The 24691-nt window shown below is 43.2% G+C and overlaps 1 protein-coding gene across 1 annotated transcript in view; it reads left to right on the top strand.

Annotated features, from left to right (window-relative positions):
* GFPT2 (glutamine-fructose-6-phosphate transaminase 2) overlaps positions 1 to 24691 on the top strand; it is a gene marked incomplete at its 5' end in the record, with an annotated part of 48321 nt that overhangs the window by 6134 nt on the left and 17496 nt on the right. Inside the window, 14 exons of the mRNA XM_007953425.2 lie at positions 1922 to 1980; positions 2632 to 2766; positions 4992 to 5053; positions 6860 to 6939; positions 7469 to 7586; positions 10386 to 10549; positions 11481 to 11576; positions 11685 to 11782; positions 12070 to 12190; positions 15480 to 15637; positions 15788 to 15902; positions 19425 to 19552; positions 22481 to 22648; positions 24492 to 24653. Coding sequence (XP_007951616.2) covers positions 1922 to 1980; positions 2632 to 2766; positions 4992 to 5053; positions 6860 to 6939; positions 7469 to 7586; positions 10386 to 10549; positions 11481 to 11576; positions 11685 to 11782; positions 12070 to 12190; positions 15480 to 15637; positions 15788 to 15902; positions 19425 to 19552; positions 22481 to 22648; positions 24492 to 24653 — 1664 coding nt within the window. The remainder of the gene's footprint in view (positions 1 to 1921; positions 1981 to 2631; positions 2767 to 4991; positions 5054 to 6859; positions 6940 to 7468; positions 7587 to 10385; positions 10550 to 11480; positions 11577 to 11684; positions 11783 to 12069; positions 12191 to 15479; positions 15638 to 15787; positions 15903 to 19424; positions 19553 to 22480; positions 22649 to 24491; positions 24654 to 24691) is intronic.

Here is a 24691-nt window from a genome sequence, read left to right as displayed (position 1 = left end):
CTCCTCGGAAGGAAGGTTGGGCAATCTACTTCCATAGTGATACTGCCTCAGAAACCCAAGGAGGGGTTGCTATGAGTCAGGTCCGACTCGACAGCATATAACAATAACAACATAATAGAGTTCAGATATGTCTAACATATCTGCCAAAAATGGGCTTTTCTTATTGAAGCCCTCTCATTTTTTGTGGCCTCACAAAAATAAATGTTTTAAAAACAAGAGAGGAAATTCTGGTAAAAAATAAAGAAAAAGAATAAAGGGGAAGGTTTTTAAGGATGTAGTAGAAAAAATCTTTCCTGAACTGAAGAAAAACTCAAATTGGCAGATCTAAAGGCACACTGAGTAATAAACCCATTGCTGTCAATCAATTCTGACTCATAGCAACTGTTCAGGTTACTTAGTGCTGCTCTGACAAGAATATACCACAAATAGGATGGCTTGGAGAAACAGGAATTTATTCTCTTACAGACTGGAGGCTATAAGTCCAAGTTCAAAGTGCCAGGCTCTAGGGGCTGGGTGAAAGCCCCTCAACCTTGGGCTTCAGCTCTGCCTCCTGCTCCTGAAGTTGGTGGCTTTCTTCACTCAGCTGCTGGTTGCTGATGCTGACAAGCCAAGGTTGACAAGTAATAAGGCACAGTCCCATGTTACCAAACCACATGGCAGGCCATTAGTTCAAGTCCATTAAAAGTCCCAAGATCAACAGGGCAGGGCAGGCTGCTTAACAACAACTCAGCTATGTGCAGAGTTCAAGTGTGCCATAAGCTAGAGACCATTTCCCAAGTCTTCTCCTTATGTACAGGAAGCAGACCAGCTGCTCAAAGTAGATTCCACCATGGGGTTGACTACCCGTCTCATCATGGGGAATACTACATCCAGCTGCCCAGCCACTCAACCAGGCCCAGCCAAGATGACACACAAACTTAACTAGCACAGCAACCCTATTGCAGAGCAGAACTGCCCTATAGGGTTTCCAAGGCTTTAAATCTTTACAGCAGCAAAGTGCTACATCTTTCTGCCATGGAGCAGCTGATGGGTTTGAACCACAACCTTTCAGTTAACAGCCAACTTCTTAATGACTGTGCCACCAGGGCTCCTTCACTGAGTCACAGTTAATATTTATGAAGAGCCTCCAGCATCTAGACACATCCTGCCAAAAGAATTAAATTTCAAGAGTAATAAAGAGTCTATCATCTAGACTGTAGAGAAGAAATCTCAGGTTGACCTTAGACCTTTCTCTCATTCATCAGCTATTTATTGAGAAAACACAGTGGTGACTGAGGCAAACACATCCCTTGCCCTCCTAGGGTTGGCCAGGGGGTCACAACAGTGTGGGAAGCACCTGGTATGAGCGGGGTGAACAACTGGTGTGTGGGTAAGCTGTTGAAGGAAAGCGTTTGTGGCCACATAGGAGTGTGGGTGAGCCCTGGGGTACCAGAACTTCTGGGGAGTTTTTTCCCAAGATAATCAGGACTTTAGCGGAAAATTCAACATTTTAAAACTCAAACATTTTAAGAATACAGTGTAGGACAAACAGTATATCTGTGGGCTGTTAGTTTGTGACCTCTTTGAACTTAAGCCTATTCATGGGCAAATGAAATCATTTCTGTATAATGAACAGTTAATTATTCCCTATTTGGCATCATTACCAATGCCTGCTTGATAATATTCTATACATAAGTAAGAACACTCTACATGGCCAGGTCGGTGGACGTATTTTATGAAAGAGAAGTATGTTTCCTTGAGATTGAATTGTAAATGCCATAGTAGACATCAGTTCTAATAGCTATAAATACAGTTTGCTTAACAGAAATCTTTGTAGAGACAGCATTTTCAATGTTTTCAAGATGTCAAATCATTCTTCTTGCCATCTGACTTGGAATTCATTTCTTAATAGCATTCTCTACTGATGAAACTTTTCTTTCAGAATTTGTTGTCATACATAATGGAATCATCACAAATTACAAGGATCTGAGGAAATTTCTGGTAAGATGCTCCCCCCAAGTAACATCTAAGTCAAACAGTAATTGGTTTTCCAGAAACTTTTCAACCAGCTCATTTTTCTTTGGAAACAAGTGCAGGAAGTACCTGAGGCCCATGCTCCACCATCTGTAAACCTTAGTGCCAGCTGAGTTAGCTTCTCCAGATCTTGTTTGGGGAGATACTTGGGCATTAGCATTTACCCCAAGGGCTATTGCAGATTCACAGAATCAAAATATAATGTAAACTTCTTTTTATCAAAATATCTTCACTATATCACATATGGACTCATACACTACATAGGATGTACGGGTGGGGTGGGGCAGAGTCACACAGTGAATATCTAAAGTATGCATAGTGTCGGTTGGGATGAGGGTGAATTTGACTCAACATATAGTATCATTTTGGCTGCTATTATTTTGCAATGTCCAAGTTAATGGCAAAGACACGTTTCTAAGCCAGTATGATCTCAGGGAATTCTGGGATAACTCGGTAATATTAGGCTGTGATTTTGGCAAATTTCTCCTCTCTTCTTAGTTTTCTTGTTCTTGCCTTACATAACTCTGAGGGAAAGTTGTAAGGGAGGAGAGGTAGCTGGCTAGGCCAGAATTAAATAGTGACCATTATCTGACATTCATGTCCAATCAAATATTCCAGGAAAGCAAAGGCTATGAGTTTGAGTCAGAAACAGATACGGAGACTATCGCAAAGCTGATTAAATATGTGTTCGACAACAGAGAAACTGAGGACATTAGATTTTCAACACTGGTTGAAAGAGTCATTCAGCAGTTGGTAAGTCATAAGGCCCATCTGTCTAAATCATTCTTTCACTCATTTTCATAAACATTTATTAAGCAAATTTGTGTAAAGTGCTGGGTATAAAACATGGCTCATCTACAGCATCTGGCTTTAAAATGTTACACTCTTATAGAATGGGAGAAGTTCTGTGTTTTTTGTGGTAAACATCAGGTAGAAAATGTCTTGCTTCATCTCTTTGAGATGCACAGTTTTTCATATTTAATACCTTTGAAACTGATAGGCCTTACAGTCTAGCTTCTTATGATCACATGTTGCACACATGAACTCGGTCATGGCAGTTCATGTCGTTATCTTTTCAGCTGAGTGGTGTGCACTGTTAGTTATGTACACACGGTGAAGCTAACTGATTCATTAAAGAGATTTATAATTGCACTAATTCTTCCTGTGATACCAAGTAAAGCATTTATTCATCACAGGGGAGAAATGCCCACAAATCCTCACCAAGTGGAGCTGGGGGAGTAGGACAGCTGCAGGCTTCTGAGAAGTTTCATTATAGAGGGGGCAGAGAAATGGTCAGTGGCTGGAGGGGTCATGGTTCCCAGGGAAGATTGGGATTCTGTGATAGGATAAGAGAGTATGATTGTTTGCTGAAGGAAATGACCCAGTAGAGAGAGAAAATGGTGGTACTCCAGAGGGACAGAGTCTCCATGAAGGGGAAGATTGCCTGGGATGAGAATTCTTCCTTGAAGGAGAAGGCGGAGGCGGCTCAGGCCCTGTGTGGGATGGGGAATGAGAGAGTTCCCTGTATCCCAGAGCCAGTCCTCCCACTCAGTGCCGTCAAATAGCTCCTCCAAGGCAGTGGCAGCGGCAGCCCAGAGACGGACCTGGGGGCCTAGGATATCTAAGGTCAGAGGCTGTAGCATGTACAATGCTATGGTTTAAAATGAATCATCCTTGGGTGCTATCAGTTCGTTCTAAAAAGAATGTCTCCTGTTGAACCCTTTACCCTAGGACTCCCGTTTTGGGGATAATTTAGAGACTATATTAACAAATAAGAGCTAGTTCACAGGTGACACACAGCATAATGTGCAATAATCCAATTTGGTATTAGACCACAGTATTTCCTCTTTTCCCTTTGTAATTCTAAATTTCTGAAATGTTTCCCCAATAAGGCCTCTTTTGACTTTAGTGCCTTTTCTTACCTAAAGCAGTATGGGGCTTTTTCGGGCAAGACATGGGAAGTGTCTTTCTATTTGATCCTACTTCATAGTTCACAAAACCCAAAGGATAAAAGATAGACCCTTTGGGTTTTGCCTGAAACTCCTGCATTTGGGGCAGTTTGAACAGCTCTTTGAGGTCTAGGGATGCTGACTCCCTGCAGGCCCCTTTGGCTATACACCAAAGTTGGCCCAGAGTTCCAAAAATTAAGAGATTTCACGTGGAAATCACAGCTAGTTTGTATATAACCAAGATGATAAATTAGAACAGGATGCTCAGAATGTAGGGTAGAATTTTATACAAAGAAATTAAAAGAAAAGAGCATTTGAAGTCTTGAGTTAAGAGAACTAGATTCTAGTTTTGGCTTTGTATAAACCAACAAGCCACTTCTGAGGAGTGGCTGGTGGGTTTGAACCGCCAGCCTTCTGGTTAGCAATCAAATACCTTAGGCACCATGCCACCAGAGCTCTAAGCACTTAAAATGCATTATCTTATAGTTTTTGTAGAAACTATATGTTTTTTATCTCTATTCACAGATGAGGGAAACGATACACAAAAAAGGTTAAAGTGACTTGCCCCAAAATGATGGAGTCAGGACTTGAACCCGGGCTCTAACATGAGCTGAGCTGAGTGCCATTTGTGGATTAGCCTCCCTAGTCCTCATAGTTGCTCCCTAAGGGACAAAGGTACTGTGCCTGAGGACCAGTGCAGGATCCCCCCAACCTCAGTTCTTACTTTCTGTGATTCTAACTACACCAGCCCACCCAGTAATCAAGTGCTAGAATTCTCTGACAGGGGTCTTCATGGGCTCCAGTAGGGTGTAGTATATGTTGCCCACAAATTTTAGTCTTTGGCATGCTCAGCATGGTGCCATCTGCTTTACTTTCTCCTCCTGACATCACTCAGCCCACTGGCACTCAGCTCCCCAGGTAAGCACAGTCAGCATGACTCCAGTACCCCCAGCAGTGATGAGAGGCCCAGGGAGACCTATCTTTGCAGTCAATCCAGGCTGTCCTTCACATTCTCTGGTGTGTTTTCAGGAAGGCGCGTTTGCATTGGTTTTCAAGAGCATCCACTACCCAGGAGAAGCTGTTGCCACAAGGTAAAGCAAAATGCATTGGCATTTTCAATGAAAATTTAAAGAAATAATAAAAAAATAAGAAAGAAAAGAAGCAATTTAGTTTGACCATTTGCAATTTGTACCTAAAGTTATAGATCAGGTAATGTGCAACAAATTCTGCATGACTATTTCATTCCTAGCATAGAAAGATTGATTCTGCCATTTGACAGCTAAGGTATAAGTTTAAAAAGTAAAGTGACTCTTTTAGGGAGTTGGAATACATGTTTAAATTTAAAGTATAACCAACTTTCAAATAAAGTAGCAGCCCTTGTCCAGGAGTACAGAAAGCCAGAGGTCCTCCTTGTGTGAGGAGGACACTGGTCTTGCTTTCTGGTGAAGAATCTCAGGTGTAGAATGAGTAAATTACAAAGCTTAATTGCTATGCACATTCATTATGGATTTTATTTATATGCTGTGATTTATGAGACTCAGCAAAGAATTCTATTTTGGAGGCAAGATGACATTAAAATCATGGAATATCTTAACCACATTCACTGCTAGAAATTGTAAACCAGAAAGAAATACCACATAAACTGCTTTACTGAAGAGTCCCTTCTGAGATGCTCTGGGAGCTAGGTGGCTGGTGGCTGAAAATGGGGACAATGGGAGAGACCTGAATTAGGGCCTTTACCTGGGTCAGCCTCAGGAATTCCTCAAGACTTTCTCTTGTGAAAATCATTGTCTTCTTGATGATGTCACATCTTATGCAAGTCATAGATTCCTTAATCTATAAGATGTCAATCAGGCAAAGAAAAAAACACCCTTTTGAAAGTGCCTTAAATGGCCCGTGAAGTAGAGTATAAACATATAAACCAAAGCTCTGGTGGTGTAGTGCCTAAGGCATTTGACTGCTAACCAGAAGGCTGGCAGTTCAAACCCACCAACCACTCCTCAGAAGGAAGATGGGGCAATCTACTTCCGTAGTGATACTGTCTCGGAAACCCAAGGAGGGGTTGCTATGAGTCGGGTCCAACTTGACGGCACATAACAACAACAAAAACAACAAAGTTACAGAATGGGCAGTATTGTTCAGTAGTAGAATTCTTGCCTTCCACGCAGGACTCTCGGGTTTCCCTCCCAGCAGTGTACTTCATGTGCAGTCTGTTAGTGGAGGTATGCATGTTGCTTTGGTGCTGAACAGGCTTCAGTGAGGCTTCCAGCCTAAGACAGACTAGGAAGAAAGGCCCGGTGATCAACTTCTGAAAATCAGCTGGTGAAAACTCTATGGCTCACAATGGTCCCATCTGCATCAGATCATGGGGATGGCACAGGACCAGGCAGCATTTTGTTCCATTGTTCATTGTCCCTGAGTTGGGGCTGACTTGATGGCAACTAACCAGAAGAAAGCTGCTGAATACCTAAGCTAGATGAAAAGGAGGAGCAAAAGGAAGTCTTTGGGCAGATCCTGGGCATCTAAGCTCCAGCTTTGAAGATGAGCAGCAAATGAAGGCTGGGTGTAGCACCACAGTGCTTATGCAAGCCCTCGAGTTTCATGCTACTTGCATAAAGTATGACCTCTGTAATCTAACTGTGTGGAGATTATCAGGTGTGTGATGCTATAAAAGGGAGTTAGGATTCATATGGTAGCTTGTTGGTAACACTCTCCTTGGTCCCTGCTCCAAACCTTGAGAGTATTATGGTCAAGGAGTCCATCCTGTGGGAGCTTACCATGACACTCTGCCTCAGGGAAAGGGCTATGTTTAAGAATCCCATCTCAGACACTAGGAGGACATCTAGTCCTGGAGTTCTGATAGAGCTGGGTAACCTCATTCACTCTTCTCCCTACAGGAGAGGCAGCCCACTGCTCATTGGAGTGCGGAGTAAATACAAACTCTCTACGGAACAGATCCCAATCTTATATAGGACATGTAAGTTTCTCAAAGCCAGGGCCTTGGGCACAGCTAATGATCAGTGTCTTGAGACTTAGCAGCTTTCTGTTCTGGTGCTTGTCAGTTCCCTTGGAGGCAAGGATGCTTTTACAAGGAATGAGGGACAGTGGGAACATATCTCCAGGTCTCAAAAGTTTTCATGAAATGGAGACTTGGCTCCATTTTTTTTTTTTTTTTTGTTAGAGATTGTTATTATGGATATTTTCAAACATACATAAAATTAGAGAGAACAGCATCTGACTCTGTTATATAATGGCAACCATGCCCTGATTTGGAGTGTTTATTTGGTTTGTCTTTGTTTGTATTACTCTCACACTCTAGCAGTTTAAATGCTTGTGCAGTGGTACTGTGCTATTTGGGGATCTTTTGCAGGATTTGGCTGACGCAGCCAAAGCTAAAAATTGTGACTCTCTCCCACACATATTTAAAGGGGAAATGAGCTCCTTGCTGCAAGCTATTCAAACAAAAGACTTTAACAAGATTTGCAATCCATTCCTTCATTTACTAGGCAATATTGAGAATGTGAAGAATATCTGTAAAACAAGGATGAAGAGGCTGGACAGCTCCACCTGCCTCCATGCTGTGGGCGATAAAGCTGTAGAATTCTTCTTTGCTTCTGATGCGAGGTAACTAAGGCTTTTTCCCTAGAATTCCCGAGGAATGGCTGGCTGAGTCCTGCCATTGTTGACTTACCCCATTTGAGCTGTTTCTTCGTGGCTCAGCAAGGGGCAGGGTGAAGGTGGATCCCAGTTTTCTGGTACCTTCTTCCAGGATGCTTAGAGCACCTGTGTGACTATCCTCAGCAGCCTGGAATGAAAGGCAGAGGTTACTGTCTGGGGGCCAAAGGCCAGATTCACTGGCAAGCATGATGTTTTGGCCTGCACAAAATAATCCAATTGCTTGCCAATATTTTATAATTGGGAGTTTTCACATAAAAATCTGGCTTTCTAGCTTCTCTGAGAAAACAAGCAGATGGGAGCACACTGAGCTGTGCTCACCTGGGTCTCAGTTATCTGGAGCTGCATGGTTACTACCCATTTTAGATGAAGCCAGCACTCTCCAGTCCTTCAGAGTCCTTCCCCCACCTCACCTCACATTTTTCTGAGGTCCTATCATTTGTAAGAAACAGAGTCAAAATTTAGCTCTTTGTCCATTTGATTCTGAAGTCTGTCTTTATTATTAATATGTTGTTGTTGTTGTTATTTACCGTTGAGTCACCCCCGACTCATAGCGACCCCTTCTTGGGTTTCCGAGGCAGTATGACTACGGAAGTAGGATTGCCCAACCTTCCTTCTGAGGAGTGGCTGGTGGGTTTGAACCACCAGCCTTCTAGTTAGCAGTCAAGTGCCTTAGGCACTATGCCACCAGAGCTCCTTATTATTAATGTACAAAATAATAATTTAGAAATTTGAGATGTTCTGCTTCCTGCCCTGCTCCCCCAAAAAACAATTGCTGTTGAGTTGATTCCAACTCATGGTGATCCCATGTGTGCACTGTAGAATTGTAGTCTATAAGGCTTTTAAGGCCATGATCTTTTGGAAGCACAGTGGCAGGTCTTTCTTCCAAGTAGCCTCTGAGTGAGTTTGAACAGCCAACCTTTCACTTTCAGTTAGTGAATAAGCACTTAACTGTTTGTTCCATCCAGAGATCCTACTTCCTACCCCCTTAAGTACAAAAAAATAAAAAGCCCACTGAATATATGCACACTCACTTCACTTAGAAAAGACCAAAACATTTTCCTGCTATACCACCATGAACATCACTACCACTTCCTTCATCCAAACTTTTATTATTCCTCTTATCTTTCCATGGGTTTTCTCTTTCCCACCTGGTCTTTAATAGGATCTTGCTGTGCAACAAGGAGGACACCAGGCTAGGTTTTCTGGAAGACAGGGATTGGTAGAAACCCAGAGCCCAGGCTGCAAAGCCTATTTCAGCCCACAGCCAGCGTCATTCTTATCACCAAGAGGATAGGACAGCATTTCTCAAACTCTACCTCCTGGGGCACCATCTCAATGAGATGCTAATGTTATTTCAATGATTCTAAGTATACAGTTATTTTACAGACTTTATCATCTATTAATAATAGCATCTTCTGATTATAATTGGTTGCAGTTTTTTATTTCTTACTCCAAAAAAAAAAAAAAAATTTTATTTCTCAGAAGTGTATAAAATAATTTGTGATCTTACAATCAGTGGTACCATATATTCAGTGAAATATGGTAGCTGTTTGTTAAAAAAAAAAAAAAAATGTAGTCAAATAATAAGATCTGTTGGAGTTTTAAGAGTAAAAATTAAACATGGCATGTTTCCACTCCTTACCTACAAGTTCCAAGCCAAATTGAGAACTAGAAGGAGAACAAGATATCAGCTTCATCAAAACCAAGCCTGGATTGAAGGATATGACTTGGTCTCATTGACCAAGTTAGTTTCTTATTACTCCCTCCCAATTCTAGAACAATCCACTTCTCAGAAAGCTGACTCACCCTAATAGGCAGGCTCTCAGACCTTGAGTATGGGTAAACTGATTAAAAAAAAAAAAAAAAAGACTAATTGTTCCTGGAAACCCAATGTGGGAGGCACTTCCATACAAGTGAGAGGGGGAAAAGTACCTGCTGCCTCCCTACCACTTAGGACTGTTTTCTGGAAGTGCTGGGCAGTGCAAAAAAAGGAAGAAAAGAAATGAGAGGCAGATGAAATGAATGAATGAAAGGAGATGAAAAAAAAAATGATGTGGAAGCAAAATTATTACATACTTTTTAAAATCCAGCTGAACATAATGGATTGTTGATGCTATAAGGAATAATCATTTAGATTTGATAATGGTATTATGGTATATTTTAAAAAGCAGCAGTATTTTTAGAGATATACTCAAATGTTTGCAGAAGAAATGATGTGTGGGACTTGCAAGATAATTCTGGGGAGTTGTGAAGCAGAAGGAGCTATGGATAAAACACGGTTGGTCTTAAATTGGTGATGATGGGTACATGGGAACTCATTATACTGGTCTCTACTTTTGCATACTTTTGGAATTTTCCATAATCAAAAGTTTTAAAAATATATATAATGAAATCCAGCTATGTCATTAAAATTCTAACTAGATACTGTGGCCTGCCAAAAGTCTAGGCCTACAAATTACCCTCTCTTTGTTAAAAAAAGGGGGTTTACCAGTTTTCAAAGAGTATTTCAAAACACTCAGTCTCAACTTCCTTCTTTGAGATAATTCATCAGATTTAAGAGACTTGGAAAGAGAACTTTTTCCTCACCTGTGTCTTGATGCTTTTAATGTGGTAACCCTGACCCTCCTAAAATGCCATCAGAGCTAGTTTTATGGATCCTGGGCCTTGGGAAACAGTGTCAAGCTGCTGTTTTGTAGCTTTGAAGGGCAGAGCCTGTGCCTTATGCCTGTGCTTTCCTTGCTCCAGCGCTATCATAGAACACACTAACCGGGTCATCTTCCTTGAGGACGATGATATTGCAGCAGTGGCTGACGGCAAACTCTCCATTCACCGGGTCAAGCGTTCAGCTAGTGATGACCCATCTCGAGCCATCCAGACCTTACAGATGGAATTGCAGCAAATCATGAAAGGCAGGTATCCTCTGGTGTCCTGTGTGTAGAAGCCCCAGGGTGCAGAGACTGCATGGTGGAGCTGCTGGAGAGACTGCTCTGCTCTAGCTTGATGCTACCCTTCCTGCCCACTGTGGCTCCAAGGGTGTGGTTCAGGTGGTCAGTGCTAACACAGCTGAGGGGGCGTGAGGAAACTGACTGGGACCTCCAGGGAAAGCACTTGTCTCGTGGAGCCCCCTGCCTTGTTCCCAGGCTCCAGGAGTCCCCTGCCTACACCTGCCCCCATCAACACCCTCTCTGTGTTTACTTTCTTCAACACATTCCTATGCCCCTCAGTGTCCTGTTTCTCTGGGAGGGAGATCTACAGTAACAGGGAGGTCTGGACCACTTTGTCCCCATGAGGGGTGATTGCCTCCCTGAACCCACTTTTGTCAGGCAAATCCCTCCTTACTCTGTAAGATCTCTGTGTGGTGCAAATGGTTTGCACTTGAATATAAACCTAAAGGTTGGCAGTTCGAACCCACCCAGCAGCACCACAGAAGAAAGGCCTGGCAATTTGCTTCTGTAAGAATTACAGCCAAGAAAACCTTATGGAGTAATTCTGTGGCAACACATGGTATTGCCAGGAGTCAGAATTGACTCAACAGCAACAGATTCTTAACCTGCATGGTCCTAGTATATAAATTGGGGATAGTAATCTTGTCATCTTGAGCATCAAGCAGGACAATATCATAGACTACTATTTATAATCTGTAGTGGGTCACTATTTTGACTATACAATGATTTCTCATCTAAATTAAAATTTAAATGAAAAACCACTGTCCTGGAGTCGATTCTGACTTATGGTGACCCCATGTGTTTCAGAGTAGACCTGTGCTCCATAGGGATTAAAAGTTACACAGTGGAAATGTAACTTAACACTGACCCATCTGGTCTGTGTTTCTTTGACCAGGTAACTTCAGTGCATTTATGCAAAAGGAGATCTTCGAACAGCCAGAATCTGTGTTCAATACCATGAGGGGCCGGGTGAATTTTGAGACCAACACAGGTAATCCCAATACTCTGCTGGGAGCCTCTCCCCTGCCTATGCCCTGTAAGGGTGAACACATTCAGTGTGCAGATAGTTGGCATTGATGCCCTGCCATGTGCCCTGCAGTGCTTCTGGGTGGCTTGAAGGACCACTTAAAGGAGATTCGACGGTGTCGGCGGCTCATTGTGATTGGCTGTGGAACCAGCTATCATGCTGCAGTGGCAGTAAGTGCAAAATGCTGGACCTAGTATAGTGTGGGAGAGTAGAAAAGGTCTAGGATGAGAACCTGACCTTAAACTTTTATGCTGCATTTGGCCTTTCACATTTACCAAAGCCCTTGCTCCCATCCCCATGACCCAGCATGGAGTCCTTTGTCCTTCAGTGTGGCCTGTGAATGACTGAAATTTCCTCACCACCCAGACATCTTACAAAGCTAGTCCCAGAAGTCCAGCTGCCCTTTGTCTCCTTAGCATCCATGACTAACATTTATTCCCATTCTTGTTGCCTTTAGACACGGCAGGTTTTGGAAGAACTGACTGAGCTCCCAGTAATGGTTGAACTTGCTAGTGACTTTCTGGACAGAAACACACCTGTGTTCAGAGATGATGTTTGCTTTTTCATCAGCCAGTCAGGTAAGGGATATGGGCAGCTGGGTCAGGTTTGCCTTAGTTCATCTCAGGGCACTTTCTTTGCTGACAGCCCATCCTAATAAGTTCTTTGCACATCTGTGGTGTACCACACACTTTCTCATGTATCAGGTCATTTAATCCTGACAGCCAGCAGTTACTATCACCTTTGTATAGGGTGAGCAAGTGACTGTCAAAGCCATGTAACCACAATGGGGAAGAGCTGGGATCAGTCGGATTCAAAGTCCAGTGCCTTTTCTCCTGCCCTGCAGCTTCTCCCTCCTTCTTCCAAGTCCAAGATTTTGGGGACCGTTCACCAAGGTGCTCATAAATGTTTGCTGGATTTAATTAAAAAAAAAAAAAAAACATTGCTGTTGAGTCGGTTCTGACTTATGATGACCCCCACTGGGTTTCCAAGGCAGTAAATGTATACAGAAGTAGATTGCCCAGTCTGGGCTGGTGAGTTTGAACCACCAACCTTCTGGTTAGCAGTCAGATGCCTTAGGCACTGTGCTTCCAGAGCTCCTTGAATTTAATTGAGTGGAGAAAAAAAAAAATCTTCCAAATTCTGCCAGGTTGAGAGTTAAGTAAGGTGTAGGCTTTTGCTCTGCAGTGGATACTGTTGTCTGGTCCATCCTCTCCAGCACTGAGTATGGGAGCTATGTGCAGTGGACACACAGCCCAGCATGCAGAGGCATGGAGCACACTCCCTTGAGCCCAGTCAGACCATCTGGGCTTGACTGCACCGCTCTAGCTAGACATAGCAGTGGCCCAGGAGGTGATCCATGGCAGTATGCTCAGAGTTCTCAAGAGCTCTAGAAGGAATTTTTAGATGTTTTAATTATGGAGAATTCCAAACCTTTATAAAAGTAAAGAGATTCATAGAATGAACTCCCTGATACCTATCACCTAGCTTCAGTGATTATAACTCATAACCAATGTTCTATCATCCACACCCCCAGTAACTGCTCCCCTGCACAGGGTTATTTTGAAGGCAATTCCAGATATTATGTTATTTCATCCGTAAATTCTTCAGAATGTTTCTCTAAATGATAAAACAAATCCACATGGCAACTTCATGTGCATCAGAGTATAAGTGAGCTCCATTGGGTTTTCAGTGGCTGAGTTTTCAGAAGTCAATTGCCAGGCCTGTCTTCCAAGACACTTCTTCGTGGTCTTAAACTGTAAACCACCAAGCTTTCAATTAGCAGCCAAGTATGCTAACTGTTTGCCCCACCTAGGGACTCGTCTCTAAATGATACTCCACTGCCACTGAGTCAATTCTAACTCAAAGAGACAATAGGACAGAGTACAATTGCCCGATAGGGTTTCTAAAGCTGAAAATCTTTACAAAAGCAGACTGCCTCATCTTTTTCCCATGAAGTGGCTGGTGGGTTTAAGCCTGCAACCTTATGATTAACAGCTGAATGACTTAACCATTGTGCCACCAGAGCTCCTTCTCTAAATGATTGAAAAAGGAAAAGAAAAAAAAAATGCACTGCAATTCCAACTTACAGCAGCCCCATTGCATTTCTGAGGTGGTAAATCTTTATGGAAGTAGATTGCCCCATCGTCCATCTACAGAGCAGCAGATAGGTTTGAACCACCAACCTTCTGGTTAGCAGTCAAATGCCTTAGGCACTGTGCTACCAGAGTTTCTTTCTCTAAATTATAAGGACTCTTAAAAATAAAATAAAACATGATCATATCTAAAAAATGAACAATGATGTCCTAAAATCTATTGGGATTTTTAATACTGCTTCCATTTGCAGTTTTTAACACCATCACCATTTTGATAACTAAAATAAATAAAAAAGACACACCCATCATCTATCTTGTGCTATCATGTGACTTCAGCCACTGCATCTGCACTTGGGAGTATGATCCAATCAGAGCCTAAAAATATTTCATGAATTGGTGGGAGCCATGAACAAATGAATGTAGGTAACTTTAATGTGAAAATAAGGCAGTGGCAGCTTCTGAGTGTCTACAAGGAAGTGGCTTAACGTTTTATTTTGTTCAGCCCTTCACATGAGATTTAAAAAATGAACTGTCAGTATCAAAAATATGGGAAGGAGAGGCTGGTGAAGATAGAGCCCAAGTCTGAAGAGAAAAAGGACAGAATTGGGCCCTCACATGGCACACAGTCATACCAGTCTGCCACTGCAAAAGATCTACGACAGGCACAGCAAGAAACAGCAGCCCTGTGGACAGAACAGTCTCCAGTGATTCGCTTGCTGATTTGAATGGTTTTTATCTTCTAGTTTGGCTTATGTTTAATATGCACACTTATTTTGGTTTGAGTTCTTTAGAACTTGCAAACATCAGGGAGCTTATGCTCATTTATCCCCGAACCTATTTAAATAGCTACTAAGTCGCTGTTTAAAATCCTTTTTTAAGTCTCCAGGTGATGTAAATGGTTAATTTGCTGGGCTGCTAACCACACCAAGAGGCACCTTGAAAGAAAGGCCTGCTGATCTAATTCCAAAAAATCAGCCATTGAAAACCCCATGGAGCCCAGTTCTGTTCTGACATTCATGGGGTTACCATGAGTTATAGTCAATTGGACAGAAACTGGTTTATAATTAAAATAATTTGATCCATATTGGGAGGCTGCAAGAAGTGTTTTCAAAAAAATCTATTTGAGAAATACCATTTTAGAGCCAGGTAGCATAGTACCTACCTAAGGCATTTGCTAACCAGAAGGCTGGCAGTTCAAACCCACCAGTCACTCCTCAGAAGGAAGACTGGGCAATCTACTTCCATAGAGATACCACCTCAGAAACCCAAGGAGGGGTCGCTATGAGTCAGATCCAACTTGAGAGCAGTGAGTTTGGGTTTTTTTGGTTTTTGTTTTTAAAATGCTAAATCTCAGCACATTCTGAATAAGGCAGCTTCTAGTCATGGAAACAGACTGGGAAGCAGGCCCAGTTGGGTTCACACTGACTCTATCACTTCTCAGCTGCTGGGACCTGAGTGAGGCATTGATTTCCCATCTCTGAGTGCTTCATTTCCAAGGAGAAAGTGGGGATGGTGGCCCCCTACAGGGTTGTCATGAGAGTTAAATAAAACAGTAGATGAGAAAGTGCTTGGCATGTAAATAAAGAATTAAACCTTCCATCTAAAAATCAACTGAACAACTGTTGATCACGCATTTTCCTTTCGAACACATGCTGACTGTGTCTGGGCAAATGTAGTTCTGTGTAAGAGCCAGGAGGAAATGAGTAGGGACAGGGGTTAGGCTGGCAGTGACAGCATTTGTGAACATGCCAATGAAAGGGCCTCTGTGTGGCAGGCGAGACTGCAGACACCCTCCTGGCACTGCGCTACTGCAAGGACCGCGGGGCCCTGACTGTGGGTGTCACCAACACCGTGGGCAGCTCCATCTCCCGAGAGACTGACTGCGGCGTCCATATCAATGCAGGCCCAGAGATTGGCGTCGCCAGCACCAAGGTAGAAACAGCTATGTGAAGAGAAGGGTCAGCAGGGCTGGAGGCCGGGAATGTGGCAAGAGGGCCCCTCTACCCACTCTCCTCTCACATGGTCATGTCAGTGTTGTCACTTGTGTCCCCTTCTGCTTGTGGCACCACCTTTTGTCCACAGGCTTATACCAGTCAGTTCATCTCTCTGGTGATGTTTGGTTTGATGATGTCTGAAGACAGAATTTCATTACAAAACAGAAGACGAGAGATCATCCGTGGCCTGAGATCTTTACCTGGTATGTCTAAGAATTAAACCTGCCTTATTTTCAGATTCAGTGGACTGTTCTTGGCCTCTCTCTTCTCTGACTCTTGCCTGTGACTTGTAACCAATGCTGTTGATTGCTCCTCCCTCCCTCAAACTTCCTAAATAAACCCAGTTGCCATGAAGGTGACTCAGACTCATGGTGCCCCCATGTGTGTCAGAGTAGAACTGTGCTCCAGAGGGTTTTCAATGCTTGATATTTTTAGAAGTAGATCACCGGGCTTTTCTTCCGAGGTACCTCTGGGTAGACTCATACCTCCAACCTTTAGATTAGCAACTGAGCGTGCTAACCATTTGTACCACCCAGGGACTCCTCAAACTTCCTACTTACCACTAAATCCCTCCAGCAGCTCCTAGCAGGCCAAGATTAACATCCACATTCCTCATGGGCCCTGCATGGCCTCCTGTTTCCTCTATCTTCATCACACTTCATCAGTAGCCTCCTTGGGCTACTGTCACTAACCATCCTCAAGAGCTCCAACGTCTTTCCCACAGCAGAGCCTTTGTCCTGGTTCTTTCTTCTACTGAAACCCTCCTCCTCCAGCCCTGTACACACTGACTATTCCTTATCATCCAGGTGTCAACTCAGATGTCACCTCCTAGGATCCCTGCCTGGCCATCCTAACTAACAGAAGCCCCAACCCAGTGCTCTCTGAAGCATTAGCCTGTTTGTTTTCTTTATAGCCCATACCATGATCTGAACCATCTGTGTGCCTGTTTATTGGCTTGTCTCCCCTTCTTACATCAGCTAAGTGAGCTCATGACTCTACCCTGTTTGTCGGAGTCATTACTGGGTGCCGGGTGTCTGGCACACAGGGCAGGCATAGAGTAGGTGCTCAGTAAATACCAAGAAGGAGCAAATGGCCCAGGACTGCTTGTTTTTATAGTCTCACCAACCTTTCCTCTTCTGCTTGACATTCCCATCTTGTCCACTAATTGTGAACTCCTTGGGGCAGTGACTATGTCCTCATTCATTCATTCATTCACTCACCACACATGTGTGTATGAGCCTTGTGAGCTCTCCTGGGACTCCCAAGATAAGCAGGAGTCACTTGCACTCTGGAAGGAAAAAGGTGTCTTGGGTTTTCTTTGTGCAGCCCTGACAGTGTGACATGAAACAGAGTAGGATATAGATGGGCTGGACACTGGGTCCTCCCTGAGAGCAAGGGCAAACCCAGAGAAGGCAGTGGGGAAAAGCCCAGAAACTGTCTAAAAAGGCTCAATACAAGGCCAAGGAGTCTGACTCTGGCAGAGAAAACATGTTAAAAAGTATTGAAGAGAAAAAGCATTCTTACTTTAAGCCAGGGAGCTCTGGTAGCATAATGCCTAAGGCACTTGACTGCTAACCAGAAGGCTGGCAGTTCAAACCCACCAGCCACTCCTTGGAAGGAAGATGGAGCAATCTACTTCCATAGTGATACTGCCTCGGAAACCCAAGGAGGGGTCGCTATGAGTTGGGTCCGACTCCACAGCACATAACAACAACAACAACACTTTAAGCCAGGTAATGGTAGTTTTGTTAGGTGCAAACAAGTTAATTTTTGACTCATAGTGACCCAACGTGGCAGAATAGAACTGCCTCGTAAGATTTTCTAGACTGTAATGTTTACAGCAGCACACCACTGGTCTTTTCTCCCTCAGAGCTGCTGGGTGGGCTCAAATATCCAATCTTTCAGTTAGCAGTTGAGCACTTAATCATTGCTCCATGCCACCAGGGCCCCTTAGCCAGGCAATAGTCATGCAAAAAAAAAACAAAAACCAGATGTTGTTCTAATATCTAAGTAAGTCAACAAGTCAACAGTTCTCAAGATGTAATTGACAGATTCCGGCTCCACAAGACACTTCCAGTCAAAACTATTTTCATAATAATATATATATATATAAATGTTTTGAGTGTTTTATTTTTTCTTTTTTCACTGTGATTTTCATTTGTGAAAGCAATGGTGGTAAAACTGACACCTTCACATAAAGGAGGTAGTGACCCCATGCTGTTCTAGCACTCACTGTAATCTTTGCCAGCACACACTTAAGAATGGCCTCGATAATGCAGTGAAAATTATTAATCTTGCTAATTGCAGCTGTTTTTAATAATCTATGTGACAAAATGGGAAGTGTGCCTCAAGCACTTCTGCTACAACCTGAAGTACAATAGTTCTTTCAAGGAAGAGCATGCTGGTGATTGCTTGAATAGCGAGCTAACTTGGTATCTGGCAGACATTTTCTCAAAAATGAACAAAATTAGCCTGTGACGTCAAGAAAAGCAGCTGGCAGTGTTTGTTGCCAATAATGAAATTGGAGCTTTCAAGTGAAACTTAACATTCTGAAAACGTGTATCAGCTGCCCTGAACTTGACCACTTCATAACACTTAAAGACTCTGATGAGATAAGGGTGATTTTTAACAAATGTGATTTTGAAAGAATATTTTATAATGAAATGTGTCAATGTTTAGAAGATTTGCATTGAATTCAATGAACCAATATTTTCCAAATGACTGATGATACATAACGTAACAAAATCATGCACATGTAAAAGATCCATTTAAAGCACACAACAGACCATCAATACATTTTAATGTAATGAAGTGGAAAAAGTTCAGATACGGTTTCAGATTCTGCATTTGCAATGACCCTTTAAGAAACTACTACTTCTCGAGTTTGATGTACTAAAGAACATTTACAATTATTTGAAAGGGTTATTTAAATATCCCTCTGTTTTCCAACTACAAATCTATGTGAGACCACATTTTCTTCATATACTTCAACCAAAAGAATGTTTGATAACAGGTTGAACACAGAAGCAGATATAGGAATCCAACTTCTTTAATTAAGTCAGATATTACAAAGATTTTCAAAAGTATAAAATGATGTTATTCTTCTCACTCATATTTTTGGGAAAGTGCTGTCATGTAATGGGTTTACTATTGTTGTTTTTAAATGAATGTATACATATATTTTTTTTAGTTTCTCAGTATTGTTTTCTAACATGTTAAGTATTGATAGATACAACCTACACAAACAAAGGCTCTTAGGGATGCTCAGTAATTTTTAAGAGTGTAAAGGAGACCTGAGACTAAAATATTTGAGGTCCACTGTCCAAGTTCCAATGGCTTGTCCCAAGATAAAGCACAGACAATGAAGAGGGCAGATAATTTGGAGTGGCACCTGTGGCTTGCTGGCTGGTGATTTAACTTCTCTGAGCCTCAGTTGCTTTTCCTGTAAAGTAGAGCTAGAAATAATATTTCCCAGCCTACCTTACAGGTGCTCAGGAAAGTATTAACACAACTATGATTCACTATCCCAACAAAACCCTATTTAGTAACCCAAGTTGTTTTTCCATAATTTAAATTTAAAACTTTTAAACAAATGCAAGGAGGCAAGGTTTATTAAGTAAGATGAATTTCAAAACCTTGTTTTATGTACTGTAAGTTTTCCTTATGAATATATTTTTTTTAATTGGAATGGCTGGCTCTTCCTGTGTCCTGTGTGCTTACTTTAGAACTGATCAAGGAAGTGCTGTCACTGGACGAGAAGATCCATGACCTGGCCCTGGAGCTCTATACACAGAGGTCGCTCCTGGTGATGGGGCGTGGCTATAACTATGCCACGTGCCTCGAAGGGGCCCTGGTAAGTACCCTTCTGCCCAACACCCCATCTGCACCATCCCCTGTGCAGCCTTGAGCTCGCAAGGAAGCAGGTCAGGGCATTAAGGTCTGCAGGGAAGGGAACCCTTCAGATCCCTCGGACACTGGGTTGAGCCTACATTGAGTGCCAGCTCTTGGCCATGTGGTTCTGTCCCTGGGGACGTGGAGATGGTTGAGGCAGGTACCTGCCACAGGGAGTTCCCAATCCTTTGGGAAGAAGGGGACAGAGCCACCCTTGGGTGAGCTCGTCAAAGTATCAGACCTATGCCCCGTTCCATCTAGGATAGCTCATTCACACCTGGCCATCTTAAAACCAAAAAACAAACCCACTGCCATCAAGTTGATTCCAACTCAGTGAGAGTAGAACTTCCCCAAAAGGTTTCCAATGCTATATATCTTTACAGAAGCAGACTGCCTCTTCTTTTTGCCACAGAGCAGCTAGTGCATTCGAACCACCAACCCTTTGGTTGGCAGTCAAATGCCTTAACCACTGTGCCACCAGAGCTCCTTGCCATCTCTTTAGAAGTTGGCAATTATTGTTCACATTTTAGCCAAGAGGACACTAAGCCTCAGAAAGCTGAAGTAATTTGCTCAAGATTACATAGAGGAAGTGACTGGGCTGAAATTTGAACTCAGGTCTATGTGGCCTCAGCCCTTACTTTTTCTCACAACTCCCAGCAGCCTTCATGGGAGGGTTTGGGCAAAGCAGAATTGTGGAATGGGGTCTCGGGTCTCTGCAGTTTCCCTGCCACTGCTCAAACTTCTGGGAGGAGCTTCAGTCATACAGAAATGAGCTTTGATGGTCCTGCATTTTTAAAATTTGTAACTATTTTGCACCCCCTGTGACAATATAAAAGGAGTCCTGAAGGCACAGTGATTAAGAACTTGGCTGCTAACTGAAAGGTTGCAGTTCAAACTCACCAGCTACTCTGCAAGAGAAAGATGTGTCAGTCTGCTTCATAAAGATTACAGCCTTGGAAACCCTATGAGGCAGTTCTACTCTGTCCTATAGGGTTGCTATGAGTCAGAATCAACTCAAAAGCAATGGGTCTGTTTTTTGTTTTGGTTTTAGTATCAGTAAGAATTCACATCAGCATACAAGAAAGCTGATGGAGTAGGGACAGGTGCCAGGACCACAGGGCTACCAAGGGGGAAGGCAGAGTTCATCAGGGGCTTGGAGTCTAGTGCTCACCCCTTCCTAACTCTCAACTTGCTATTTATAGGCCACAACCAGAGATGGGTTACCCAATAAACTTACTGGGTACTCCATCCCTCAAGGTATCAGATCTATGCCAGGTTCCATCTGGGAAAGCTCATTCATACCTCATGGCCATCTTAAAACCAAAAAACCAAACCCAGTACCATCAAGTTGATTCCAACTCATAGTGAGAATAGAACTTAAAAGAGTAGAGCCTTAAAAGAGGCTTTAATTCTGTAGGAAGGTGCTGTGGGTTTAGGAGAAAGACAAATGCCAGCCATATCTAGAAGCAGAATCTTTGATGTAGTGAACAAATGTGAATTGGTAACTAAAGGTTAGTAAGTAAGCACAAGGAAACCCATGCTTACCTTACTTATTGGGTAATCCAAGGCTGGTCAGAATGCTCAGCCAAGGTAAAAAGGAGGCTGAGTTACAGATGAGGCAGCTTTTGGTACCAAAACAAGGCACCATCCATTATCCAGCTTGGCTTGCCCCTCTCCCTATGGAAGGAAGTGGCTATTGCTTCCCCATCATCTCAGTCCAAAGAGACCACTGGTTATGTGTTGTTCACCAAGACACGTTCAGAGAGTATTACACGTGTTTGGGGTGCAAGCCTGAGTTACCAGAACCTCACTGAGCTTCAGCTTCACATTCATGAAATGGAGGTTCCGATTCCTACCAATAGGAGCTCTGGTGGTGTATGTCTAAGGCATTTGACTGCTAACCAGAAGGCTGGCGGTTTAAACCCACCAGCCACTCCTCAGAAGGAAGACTGGGCAATCTACATCTGTAGAGATACCATCTCAGAAACCCAAGGAGGGTTGCTGTGAGTCGGAATTTGACTCGACGGCAGTGAGTTTGTTTGTTTTTTGGTTGATTCCTACCAAAGTAAACAACGGGGTGGTGCTCTTGTGTGTGTTCCTTCTTCTGTTAGCGCTGTTGGCTAGGGGGCTAAGTGCTGGCTGAATGTATGAGTGAAAGATGCAAATTCAGCTGTGTCTCCAGTTTCATCTTTAGGGAAAGAAAGAAGTGTCTATGGAGCTGCTGGTACAAATTAATGGTCCCTCTGTGGCCCTTTCAACTTGTTACCTGCCCTCCCTTGGCCTACAGCATCTAGAGAGAAGCCACTCTCTTACTGCATCTCCCTGGTGCATGATGTCAGTGCGTCCTTCTAAGGAACTTGAGAAATGTTTTCTTCAACATGCTCACCAGTTAAATGACATGAGTTTCATGGCAACTACATACAAGCAGAGCTATCTGAACTAATTTAAACACCCTAATGTGTCTTTTAATTGCTTGGAGCAACCCTTGGAAGCTATTAATTGTCTGCAGTCTTGGGAATGATTAATCAAATGATTGAATGATATATATCTAGATAGAATGCAATTCAGTCATTATTGTATATAACTGTGGAAAAGCCTTGTGGCCGGCTGGCTGCAAAGTGAGGAAGTGAGAGAGGGAGAAGGAGAGCTAGATCAACACTGACTTGTCCTTCCAAGGGTGGATGGGTCTAGGCACTGACACTGGGTGCTGGCCCTGGGCAGTAGCCACACTTTTTCTTGCCCTGACCTTGCCAGGTGCCCTTGGTCTATCCACCTACCTTGCGGCCAGCCCTCAGCTCCCTGCCTGCCAAAGTGATCCTCCACTCGGGCGGATCTGCTCCAGCCCCTTCATCTGCCTGGTGTGATACCGACCCCATCTCTTGTTTCCCAGAAAATTAAAGAGATCACCTACATGCACTCTGAAGGTATCCTGGCCGGGGAGCTGAAACACGGCCCCCTAGCATTGATTGACAAGCAGATGCCCGTCATCATGGTCATCATGAAGGATCCTTGTTTTGCCAAGTGCCAGAATGCCCTGCAGCAAGTCACGGCCCGCCAAGTGAGTGTTCTCAGCAGTGCAGGGCCTCATCTCTCTTCCTTCTCACCCAGTGTCTGCCAGGCCCCCCCCCCCACTTTCTGTTAGACCACACATTTGAAAGGGGACTGGCCAGCCCACAGCATACCCATTGCAGCTCTTCAGTGAGGCCCACTCTGCCCTAACCTGCACTAGATCCTAGGCCAGAAGATCTGAGGTACCACTGGTGGATAGCCCTGAGGGCAGGGTTTTCCCCAGCTCCACCTGAAGTAGGAGGCAGAGCCACCCTGGGAGAGCTCTTGATAATACCAGTAAACCAGTTGCCATCGTGTCAGCTCTGACCCACAGTGACCCTACATGAGTCAGAGTAGAACTGTGTTCCATAGCATTTTCAAATGGCTGATTTTTTGGAAATGGATCACGAAATATTTCTTCTGAGGCTCCTCTGGGTAAACTTGAACCACCAATCTTTCAGTTAGTAGCCAAGCACATGAACTGTTTGTATCATCTGGGAACTCCCATGACATTCCAGAGGAGAAATCCAATAATGCCCTCGATGCCCTGATACTAGCCTCACTATGGTGGCCAGAGAGCTGTTACAAAGCACAGTTACAGAAATGCAAACAGAAACTTACATGTTAATGTACATTTCAGTATTATTCACAATATCCAAAAGGTGGAAACAATCCTAGTATCCAATACTGCATAAATAAAATGAGGTATGGCCATACAATGGACTACTACTCAACTATAAAGAGAAATGAAGTCCTGATACATGCTACAATATGTATGAACCATGAAAACATGCATATGAAATAGGCAAATGTATATTTAGTGGTAACCAAGGGTAGGAGAGAGGGAGAAAGGGGAGTCATTGCACTCAGTTTCTGTTAATGATGGTGGAATAATTTGAAAACAGTGGTGCAGTTATATAACATGATGAACCCAACCAATGTCCCTGAATTATTGTACATGTAAAAATTGTTGAATTGGTAAACGTTTTGTTTTATATATACGTACATACATATATGTATGTATGTATGTATACATGTATTTTTACCACAGTAAAACAAAGCATCCACACATGCAATCATGTCACCTCTCTGTTTAAAACTCTCTGGTGGCTTCCCCAAAAAATCTACAGTGACCCACAAAAAGCAAAACAAAGCAATGTGAAAATAATTGTCATTGAGTCGATTCAGAATAGAACTGTACTCTGTAGTGGTCCACAAGCCCTGTGTTATCTGCCCCTTCCACCGCCCTCATCAAGCTCTAGCCATCCAGCCTTCTTTATGTTCCTCACACACATCAGACTCATCCCTGCCTCAGAGCCTTTGCACTAGCTGTGCCTTCTTCCTGGAATATGCTTCCCTCAGATCCTCAGAGAGCTGGCTCTTCATCACTCAGGTCTCAATTTAAATGTCTCCCCTGTAGAGGCCTTCCCAGACCTCACCAATCTCTCCCAGTCATATCCCCCTGTTTTAGTGACTTCATAGCATGTACCTGAAATTCATCTTTACTTACTGGTTTGCTGGTTGGTGGTTTTGCTCACTACTAGATTAGGGGCCCCATTAGAGTGAGGAATATCTACACAGCCCTTGTAAGGCATGTTGTAGCCTCTCAATAAATAGGCTGTGAATGAATGCAGTAGGATGGTGATCACCTTACCAAAGAAGGGAGGAGGGAGCTCACCAAAAAGCAGTAAACAATGGACAAACTGACACTTTGTCCCTAGCATGAATCATACACGTTATCTCACCCATAATTCCAGCAAAACAGGAGATTATTGTTTGCAATAACATTGATTTCAGACACATCACTGTGTGTGATGACTACATCACTTTGTGATCAAATTTCTCTGCTTTAGGGTCGTCCGATTATCCTGTGTTCCAAGGATGACACTGAAAGTTCCAAGTTTGCATATAAAACCATCGAGCTGCCCTACACCGTGGACTGCCTCCAGGGCATCCTGAGTGTGATTCCACTACAGCTCCTCTCCTTCCACCTGGCTGTCCTCCGAGGATACGACGTACGTCATAAAATGCACTTGTTGTTGTTGTTGTTGTT

Source organism: Orycteropus afer, unplaced genomic scaffold, assembly GCF_000298275.1.
Source record: "Orycteropus afer afer isolate SDZICR_OR568_19922 unplaced genomic scaffold, OryAfe1.0 scaffold00393, whole genome shotgun sequence".
Classification (NCBI taxonomy): Eukaryota; Metazoa; Chordata; class Mammalia; order Tubulidentata; family Orycteropodidae; genus Orycteropus; species Orycteropus afer.
The sequence above is the reverse complement of the archived record's forward strand: the minus strand, read 5'-3'. Positions and strand labels throughout refer to the sequence as shown.